Raw genomic sequence first — 10301 nt, 5'->3', positions numbered from 1 at the left:
AGAGACCAAAACCGTTTTTGGACAGTTTTGGTACCAGGCCGTAAAATTGTTTATTTCTGCTGTGAATTTGGGATTTTAAACCCTCGTGTTGTCTTCCCGTTGACCACGCAGCTTTTTGTCATTCTGGGTCAAAATGAAAACTTCTTTTTCGACACTTTTGTGGCTTTTTTGACGTTTTGAAGCTTTTATTCCCCAAGTTTTTTTCAATCAAGTTTTTGAAGCTTTTTATGACTTCTTTATGACACTTTTTCTGATGTCTGTCGATTTAAAAAAATATGTTTTTTTCCTACGTTTTTGAAGCATTTTTGTCACTTTTTTTCAACCTTCTATCAATTATTTTTCAAATGCAATAAAATACCCAAATTAATTGAAAGTATTGAACAGATCATTTATTTTACGCTAAAGAACGTTGTGAACCATCCACGTTATTTTTGGGGACAATTTGTTGAAAGAAACCCACATTTTTGATATAGACTTTTTGAAAATGGGTCAAATTTGACCCGAGGACAACAGGAAGGTTAAACATAGGGTTGGTTCTCTTAATACATCCATGGTCTATGGGGATTGACTCGCCTCAAGCGGCCACTCAAGGAACTGCAGTTCAGACTACAAACTGCAGCTTGAATAACACACATAACATGACAAACATCATTTTCAGCATCTTACTGATATGTTATAATTACTTCAATAAAAAATACTTTACCTGACATAAGCTAGCGTTAGCTTAATTTAGTATCAGGACAGTAGCTTTATGTTATGCTTAAAAGAAGGATTAACATATACTTCTTGTGATTTTAAATTCAACTCGTTCGTAACAGTAATATAATGTTAAATACCCTTTTATCTGTACAATGTTATTTCATGTTGCTTACTATTGGCGTTTCTTTCGAATGAACATGCAAAAGGAGTAGCACAAAAGTCTTCCTCTTTCTGTGAGTCTTTATGTTCACAACGGGTCTTCCTCCGGACCAAGATGGCGGCGGTATCTCACAAGCCGGATGCAACCTTACTGCTAGGTGCCACTAAATCCTACACACTGCTGCTTTAAAGGTGCCCTGCCACACGTATTTCATCAATTTGTGGTAATGTCTGAAATTCTACCATGGACTCTGTAACATTTTTTGTGGAAAAAATGCCTTGGTTACCTTGTTTCAAGCCATTCTAGCGTGGTATAGAAAGCCTGCAGGAAGACTCAGCTCAATTTCTGCCAGTTCTCATTAATATTCAACAAGCTAAGCTGTTTGAATCTGATGGCTAACAGCTAGCCAATGAGAGCCTGGCTGTCAGAATCCTTTACCCAGCCCAACTAGGCGAGCTAATGAATAGTAATGAGTTCAGGCAATATGATGTCAGACTGATCAGCTTTTGTAATTGGCCTGATTTCTCTTCTTATTTCTTTTCAGTATCTAGAGCTGATGGAGGAGGTAGCAGTTCATTTTCACATTCACAACATAACACAAACACATATGGACCTAACATATTTCAAAAGATGCAAGTAAAAACGGTTTTGTATGTATGGTAGGTCACCTTTAAATAGAACAGTGCCATGTAATTAATAACACCTGTTCTAGTAGGAAAAGCACAGGCCTACAATTGTTCCTGCTGCTACCTCACGCACTCTAGCATGGTTTAGGGTTCCAACTGTCTTTCTTTTGTCAAAAGTTAAACATATTGTTTTAACATAGTAGAATAAAGTATAAATCTTACCCTTCTGTGGAGTTTCTTTTCTTCTGTTGTCCAGTCACATATTCACACACTACCAGCAGTTTCAGGAACACAGAAAACTTTCTCAGACTGTTAGCATCTTTTGGACCTTATTTTGACATTCAGTGGCACCATATTTGTTAGCTGCTTGACTTCACAACTTTTTGTTTTGGTAAAGACTTAAATGTAACAAGAGCCGGCTAAAATATTTTGCAAGTTATGTGGGGTTACTAGACACTTTTGGGGCTAAAAAAAAGGCGGTAGATAGACAGGAGATGGACATTTAAAAACTTGCTAGCCTAGCAACATTACAGCTGAAAACCATCCATAATGCAACACTTTCTTAAAGAAACGGGCACTCTTTAGCACAACTGAGCAGGTACTGAGAGAAGCTGCTCTTGTAAATAAATAAAATACCGGTAAGTTCTTTTCTCAAAATTTTTTACCCAACCCACTTTTTTCCAGAAAAGACTGTTAATATGCCAGCACGATAGTATGCTATCTTGGTTTTTCTAAGCTCTTTTCTTGCATATACACAACAGATAGCTACATTATGTCATCTTATTCTTACTATGGTGATGTAATCAGGGTATGTTACAGGTTCCCTGTCCCACTTCTACAGTTTGTCATGTCCTCAAGACAAATGACTGCACATTTTGCGTAAATTGTGGACCAATGCTAATTCCCAAAATGCTCATTATTGAATCTCCTCTACCATAAATCACAATAAATGGTAGTCCAGGGTAAATAATATCAGGATGGTGGACATACACTCAAAAAGCCTTTATCAAATCAGTGATATCAGGTATTTGGTTATTTGCAAGAAAGGCATTGATAAAGAAATGTTTCTTTTTCTTTTATTCTAAAGCAGTGCTATAATGGCCTGAGATATACCAATATGCTGACAGTTGAACAGGACATCCATTTGATAAAATGTTCAACTTTTTAGGCTACTATAGTGATCTTATGCTTAAAATAAAATAAAATAAATTGTTTATCTTGTTCCACCAATCAAAAAAAAAAAATACAGTCAGGTCAATTAGCTATAGTTATAGCTGATGCAGGAGAAATACTACAAGACACCTGGGGGGAGAATTGAAGTGGTCGAGAGGGTGGTGCCTTTTAAGTTTACGTTTGATGCATTAAAAGAAAACGGGGAGATGATACAGCAATGTGTTACACTGTCATTTACTGGGAGCTGCTCCACGCATTGTTTTGCAAAAGATATGAATGCTGCACTGATACACACAAATGTAATACCACTATCAGTGTGTCTAGTGTTATGCTACACCATGCAGTTTTTAAAAGGTCTCATGGTGCGGACTTTCAAATGCTTTTTTTTTTTGGTGACGTTATTATGGCACGATACATAACGTATGCCATATAACACATCATATGTATCATAAGAGGCCTGTTTTGTGAATCTAGTTTTCTGACTTGGGTTTCAACTCTACAACAATTATTAATTTTTACAGGGGCTAGATGCTGTTGCTATTAGGTACTTGTACACTTGTGACTTTGGTCTAGTTCAGTGGTTCCCAAACATTTTCACGTAAAGGAACCCTAAACTGACACAAATTAGACCACGGACCCCTATTTGATAAGTTTTCATCCCAGGGTCCCCCATCTGATAGGAGTTTTGCTTTTAGATGCTTTATTACAGAAAGTGTGGGAAGCCCATGACCCAAATAGTGATACTTTTAATTAATCATTTTCACTCTAATTCCATGGAATTAGAATTGCTCCTTTTTGTTGGGGACCCCCTGGAACTCCCTCAAAGACCCCACTTTGGGAACCAATGGTCTAGTTAACTAGCTGTTTTATACTGGATTTAATAACATACTAAATTTCAAATATAGCTCTTTACTGCAGGCGAAATTCCCCCCCAAAAAACATTTACATGTTGGAAATGTTGTATAGTGCTGAAGTTCTGAACAAAATCTGTTTGCATTATTACACAAAGTAATATCTACATAATATCATAGATGTCACCCAGGTTAGCAAACTGCTAACCTTTTTCTTTTTTTTTCTTTTTTAGCAGAGTTAAAAATATTAAGAAAGCACGATCACAATCATCTGTATAAAAGCTTACTTTATGAAGCACAGACTAAATATTCAGTAAATATGTCCTTTACATAGTATAAGCATCCTGTCAAAGAACAGTTCAGATATACAAACAAAACAAACAAAAAGACAGAGCCAATGCTGACATCAAAGTGCCTAAGTTTTCCTTTTTTAAATTAAACATAACAATCAACAAATATTTTTTTTTCTCACAATCCTATATTACAGCACAGGCCTACCCTAGAACATTGGGAAACAATGGTTAGCACAACAGCCAAAGTGACTATAAGGGGAAGTCTCCCTGTAAGAAAGCAGTTATTCATCCTAACAATACAGCTTTATAAAATGGTACTTCTTCTCTGAAAACTCAGCTCCGCTTCAGCATTTTGGTCTGTACAAGGATCCGGTCCCAGGATTCCAGCTGTAATTCCAGGTGTCCAGCCAAGTCCCAAAAGGATCTCAGATCCTCTCAGTCACTATTAATATGATATACGAAGCAACAGAAGCGCTGTGTCCAGAGCCAAAGATTTCATATACTGTCGATATCCACAGCTCTGGTTTATGTCAACATGCTTCTGTGCCACACTGAGGCTGAGTGAGGGAGGACTTAGCTCACTGATCTACAGTTGTGTCATAAGCAAATTACGTAGAAAGAGAAAATGTGTGGTGTGTGGTGTGTGCGTGTGTGTGTGTGGGTGGCTTGGAATCAATTAAGGTGCTCACAAACAGCGGTACCGCCACCCCTACCACCACATCCTCTCATCCTCCTCCCATTAGAAACAGGCTTCATATGTTGTGTTCCCAGTTTGGACTAACGTGTGCTGGATGTCTGTTTTGCTTGTTCTTGGCTGGCAGAGACCGTCTTACCTAGAAAACCAAAGCAGTCTCTTCTTCTTAGAAAAGGAGTCTTTTCTCCTCCTCCTCCTCCCCCTTGTGGAGGATGTTTTGATGGCTACTCTGCTGGTGGAGTTGTTTTGCTGCTGTTCCCTTCTCCATTCCAGTACGCTGACAGCTTTCTTGACTTCATCATGTTAAGCTGGAGCAGACCTGCTGCTACACTCTCCAATAAGCCAGTCTCTGTCTAAGATAGGCCAGGTCCTGCTCTCCCAAAAACATCTTCAACTGTTAGGAAGGATGGCAATCAAAGGAATACACCGGTACTAGTACACAACGCCAAGCAAGCTATATTAGGTCCATGTAACATGTTATAAATCAGAACATACTGTAGATTGGTTAGATGTTCTGTTTTGGGAGTTAAAAGGTATATATTTTGTCAAAAGGATGATGTCTGCCTTTGTGCTGAAGATGCTTTTGAGAGCTCTAGGCCTGATTGTGATGGCAGTCTTATTCAGCAGAAGGCCATCAGATTGTTTCTCACCAAACATGCTCAAAAATCTTCATAGAAAAACATGAACCTGCTATATTTACTTCTTCCTGTGGCCTACAGCTTCAACAACTCAACTGCTTAAAAAGAGCATGCCAGTGCGCACACGCATACATACACCGGCTGACCCACTCATACGGTATGTCTCCCACCCACACCTTCCTGTTCTGCCCTTCACTTTGATGTTCGGCAACCTCACACTCAACCGTATATTGTTACACATCAGCTCAGTGCACTCTGCCGTGATATAAGAAGAGTAGTTTGTGGGATAGAACGGAACATGGCACAGTGCTTTCATTCAGTCACATACAGTTATCCTCTTCAGTTCAGATTTGACTGGTTGGAAAAAACATACAGAATAATTGAACACACGTCAGTATTTGGGGTAGCGGCAGCTTCGAAATCCCAGACACAGATCTCTCTGACAAGTGACTGACTAACACTCTCTAAATCCCTCAACATCTAGTGTCAAGGTGGCCTTGAGTAAGGCACTCAACCTCCAGTTCCTCCGGTGGAGCAGCTTAGTGAACAGTTAAAACCACGGCTGTTCCTCTTGGCAGCCACTTACAAATGGATGTAGCTGTATGAACGTCGAATGGAAATGGCTGAAAAAAAGAGCGAGCATGCTCAATGTGTAAACCCTTCCTGGGGTGAATAAAGGTTTGGAGAATTAAATAAATAAATAAATATGCTATACATGGCAGGGACATGATCCTTCTGAGAAGTTCTTTTGGAGAGTTTTTGTATCTCTGGGATAGATATGTTGCATCTTCACACACCACACTCCGCCTATACCGTAGGTCCATACACACGCCTGTGAGTGGCTGGGTGTGTAAACACGAGCGGGAAACAAAAAGGCCAAAATGCTACAGTAGTACCATCTCCATCTGAATCACTGCCTGCCTCCTGGAGGACAGGACAGAGAGGACAAAGGCAAACCGGTCCGTCTCTCGTTCTTTGTTCTCTTTCTGGCCTTAAACTAAGACATTATGAATGACTCAAAGCTCTGCTCATAACTAAATACACATTTCAACTAAAGACACATGCATCGCTCTGAGTTTCATTTCAAAATAATACTGATGATGTCGTTATAAATAGTGATCACAGTAATGATCATTTTAATGTGCAATAGTAAAAGTTCAAAGGTCTGAGGTTTGGCAGGGTCACTTGTCGGGCATCGAGCACGGGCTCTTCATCTTCTTCATCTATTGCTCAAGGACAGAAACTTATCACCAGGGTTGATCAATTCTACGAAGGACAGTGAGTCATGCCTCCTGTTGCTACCCACCTTCTTACTGTAAGTACAACAGGAGGAACGGAGGAGCCCAAAACACTAAATACTAACAGGAAACCCAGTAAGAAGTGGGAGGATTAAGCTAGTTTGGCTTGGAGGGATGTTGTTTGGTGGGCTTTGGGGTCACTGGTCCTCCTTCCTCCCCTCAGCTCCTCTGTCCTGGGGCAGTGCATCCAGCGGCCCTCCCGTTCAGCCCGCCCTGAGCCTGACTGATGGACGGGGAGGACTGCGTCTTGCGGAGGTGGCACTCGCGGCCGGCCAGGCCACCCTCCATGATCAGGCCGGCCATCACGCTGGCCTCGATCTTCTCGAGGTCATCCGTCTCTGCGCGGATTTTGGCCTGCAGGAGGCTGATGTACGTCTCATACCGAGTCTTCTGCTCAGCGAGGGGGGGGGAGAAAGAAAGTGAGAGAAAGAAAGTGAGACCAATAGAAAATGAATCCAACAGAACTCAACAGTGTGGTTCCGGAAGCGAAAGTCCCTTTCATTCTCTCCATAAGAATTTTGATTATTAGCCATATTGCCTTAACCATCCGAGGATGGGATTGTTCTGGTGCCGCCGGAGGTTCAGCCGGATGTCCCTCATTTATCGGCCGGAGGTCCCTCACTGACAATCAAATTATATTTATTTTCATTTGTTTTTTAGAAAAATTCTCATCACACACTCAACGGGCATTTTAATTCCAGAACACATGTTCCAACCAAAACAAGTTCCTTCCCGAGGCTATTTTGCAGAGGCGCCGTCCAAGACGATTGTGATTGGTTTAAAGAAATGCCAATAAACCAGAGCACGTCAGACCCTCCTCCGCAGCGCTGTGGAGGAAGGTCTGGCAATACGAGACCAATCCGAGGTAGACCGACCACAAGCCACCAGGTTGTGAAACGATTGTTTAGGCCCCTGTAGAAGCCACAATTGCGTATAATATCAATAATAATAATAATAATATCTTGTTTTAGGAAAAACATGCACATTCGCGATGTCATGGAAAAGGACTACACTACCCACAATCCTAAGCATAACAGTGACGTCTCCGATTGGTGGCGCTCGCTTACAACATTATTGTACGTTTGCCTTGTTTGCCGTTTTAAAAATGTTGTTTTGGCCAAATCAAATGTTTTATTGTCACCGTTCATCTCGTAGCTGGTTGGCTAGGTTAGAAGAAAACAATGAAGTCTGATAATGAGATTTCATATGTGTGTTAACTGAACATCTTCCTTGCTACTAATAACAAAATAGAAAATCACGAATGATATACTTATGATAATAGAATGGATAAGAAAGGAAAACAGCTATCACTTTACACTGGCCATCTGGCATGTTTTTTGGTCTCTTAGCTGCCCTTTAATTTGAAAAAAAAAAAAAAAATGTAGGAAAAAAACATAAAAAGAATAAAAATGACACCTGAAAAAACAGACAAATTAAGCCCGTACCTCGTACGTGAGGTAGTGCTCCTTGAGCCGGTACTCCTCCCACTCGCGGCTTTTGGGGTCGGCTGAGGGCGAGTTTTTCCGGTGCTCCTCCAGCTCCAGGCTCATCTGCTTCAGCTTGTTCTCGTGACTCAGCAGCTGCTCCTCCTGCACCAATCACAGCCCAGACAAAAACCAGAAGAACCCCAAAACAGCCAATCAGATGCAAGCGGACAAAAATAGAATAGTGTGTGTGTGTGTGTGTGTGTGTGTGTGTGTGTGTGTGTGTACCTGTTTGAGTCTGGTGGATGAAGACGGCAGGATTGGCCGACAGAATTTCTTCATGGAGCCTATGGCGGCAGGGAAGGCCGGCGCGGAGAACAGCGCTGCCACCAGGTTTATCCGAAAGATCCAAGACATCATCTCCTCCTCACTACTGGAAAGAGAGTGAAGGGAGAGAGGGCAGGTGATTACAATGAAAACAGTTTCTATCGCTGTACACGTAGTTCGACTCATCAGCACAGGTTCAGCTACATGAAAAAGCCTTGTACACTCAGCTGGCTGCAGAACATGACAGAAAAAAAGACAATTGTTCCGATTCACAGAATGTAATTGAAACGATGTAATTGTTTCTTTTGACATTGTGTGCCTAAATTCACAAAACAATTCCACTGTCTGAGAATTGAGATAATAGTGGATTTAGGTATCACAAAATACTCTTATAAAGGTCGAATTAGGGAAGACACTTTTTTTAGCTACAATTGACTTTATTAAGTACTTTCTCAACTCTGGCGCGACATACAATTCATCTTCACCAGACCCAAACACAATCTGCGTTTTCAGTGGTGATCCAGAATGAAAGTCTGCGGAATCAAGCAGGGTGTTTTCCTGATTGGGATGTGGAGGGGGGGGGGGGTTATTTATTTGATTCGTTTAAAATCTGCAGAAAATCCATGGATCCATCCATCCATCAATCCTCTACACCAGCTCCAACCAAAGATCAAGTTTCAGGATCTTTGGACGATGCCATTCATTGAAAACGTGAAAACATTTCAAAACATATATGTATAAAAATGGAAACTTCCGTTGTATTTGTCTCATTTCCTGTACTTTTGAGGCTTAATTGTCTTTTTGAAGCGTAATGAAAACGTCTCAAATTCAACTTACGGGGCGTGCAGCAAGAAGACTCTCCAGTCTGAGGTTTTGAGCTTCAGGACGTTGGCTCTCTTGCTGTAGTCGGTGGCACGAGTGGCTAAAGCGTGGTGGATCCGCACTGCGTTCTTCAGGTCCACCTCGGAAATGTCGGCGTCAGGCTTGTACTCATCCTGGGTAAGTAACAGAAAAAAACAACGGACATACAGAGATCATAGGTCTTATATTTTTCAGTAATTTTGTTATTATAGCAGAGAATCTAGAGAGTATACTAAACTCTTTATCCTGAGGAATAGTCCTCATTAAATGACACAATAAGCCTAAAAATTTGATGATTAGATTAGATGTCCATCACATAATTTAAAATGTAGTGAAAATATCACACTGCTGCCTTCCAGCAGGGGGAGACAAACACGCAGCAGAGCAGCCATGCCTCATTTCCTCTTTTAATGCTCCATCTATCTCACTCCCTCTCCAACACACACACACACACACACACACACACACACACACACACACACACACACACACACACACACACACACACACACACACACACAGCTAGCAACATCCACCACCACTGCAATGACAGCGGTGCTGGATGTGTGTTTCTATGGTAACAGAGCAGAGGATAAGGTGTGGTACCTTTTGGAGATACAAGATCATCCCCTTAAGAACCGCGTAGAACTTTTTCCAACCACGGCGACCCCTCGGGGCTGGAAGAGAGAGAAGCGAAGAAATAAAAAAACTTTTACGTCATATTTTTTACAATAACTTATTAGGAATGAGTTCATTTCAGTTAAATGTGTGTGTGTGTGTGTGTGTGTGTGTGTGTGTGTGTGTGTGTGTGTGTGTGTGTGGTGTGTGTGCGTGTGTGTGTGCGCGTGTGCGTGTATGTACACAATCACTCACTGCGTTTGCCGTCCATGTCAGCGTGGCTCTTGCGGGTCAGCACCCCATGTTTGTAGGTGACGGCATTTAAGAGAATGGGAATGGCGATGAAAGGATTATGGCCGTCCGTTACCCTGGCAACACGCTTACTCCCCCCCTCACATTGCTCCTCTACCAGCTCTGACAGACTCTTCCTCAGCTCCTCCTCCTCACTGTGCACACAAATACCCATTCAGATAAACCTGAGCAGCACATATTCAAGTGTGCTTACTTCTGAAAAAACTTGCATAGCCCAAGTACTTTTCCTTTTCACCAACACAAAATGCATACTCACACTGCCCACTCAAGCTTCTCATTCTTGATAGAGTTATACAAGACCTGTGTGGGCAAGGCAAGAAAAGAGAG

General features: G+C 41.5%; 1 protein-coding gene across 5 annotated transcripts in view; it reads right to left on the bottom strand.

The window, feature by feature from the left end:
- Positions 1–3778: 3778 nt before the first annotated feature.
- The window catches only part of psd2 (pleckstrin and Sec7 domain containing 2), a 55596-nt gene continuing 49073 nt past the window's right edge, over positions 3779–10301 (bottom strand). For 3 of the 5 annotated variants that reach the window (XM_039813691.1, XM_039813690.1, XM_039813695.1), the window contains exons 9-15: positions 10231–10274; positions 9918–10108; positions 9651–9721; positions 9021–9178; positions 8145–8289; positions 7878–8021; positions 3779–6822 (exon numbers count right to left, since the gene is read on the bottom strand). In XM_039813691.1, coding sequence (XP_039669625.1) covers positions 6592–6822; positions 7878–8021; positions 8145–8289; positions 9021–9178; positions 9651–9721; positions 9918–10108; positions 10231–10274 — 984 coding nt within the window. In that variant the 3' untranslated portion in view covers positions 3779–6591. The remainder of the gene's footprint in view (positions 6823–7877; positions 8022–8144; positions 8290–9020; positions 9179–9650; positions 9722–9917; positions 10109–10230; positions 10275–10301) is intronic. The other 2 variants (XM_039813692.1, XM_039813696.1) reach the window with 1 other exon arrangement.

This window comes from Perca fluviatilis, chromosome 10 (genome assembly GCF_010015445.1).
Source record: "Perca fluviatilis chromosome 10, GENO_Pfluv_1.0, whole genome shotgun sequence".
NCBI classification, from domain to species: domain Eukaryota; kingdom Metazoa; phylum Chordata; class Actinopteri; order Perciformes; family Percidae; genus Perca; species Perca fluviatilis.
The sequence above is the reverse complement of the archived record's forward strand: the minus strand, read 5'-3'. Positions and strand labels throughout refer to the sequence as shown.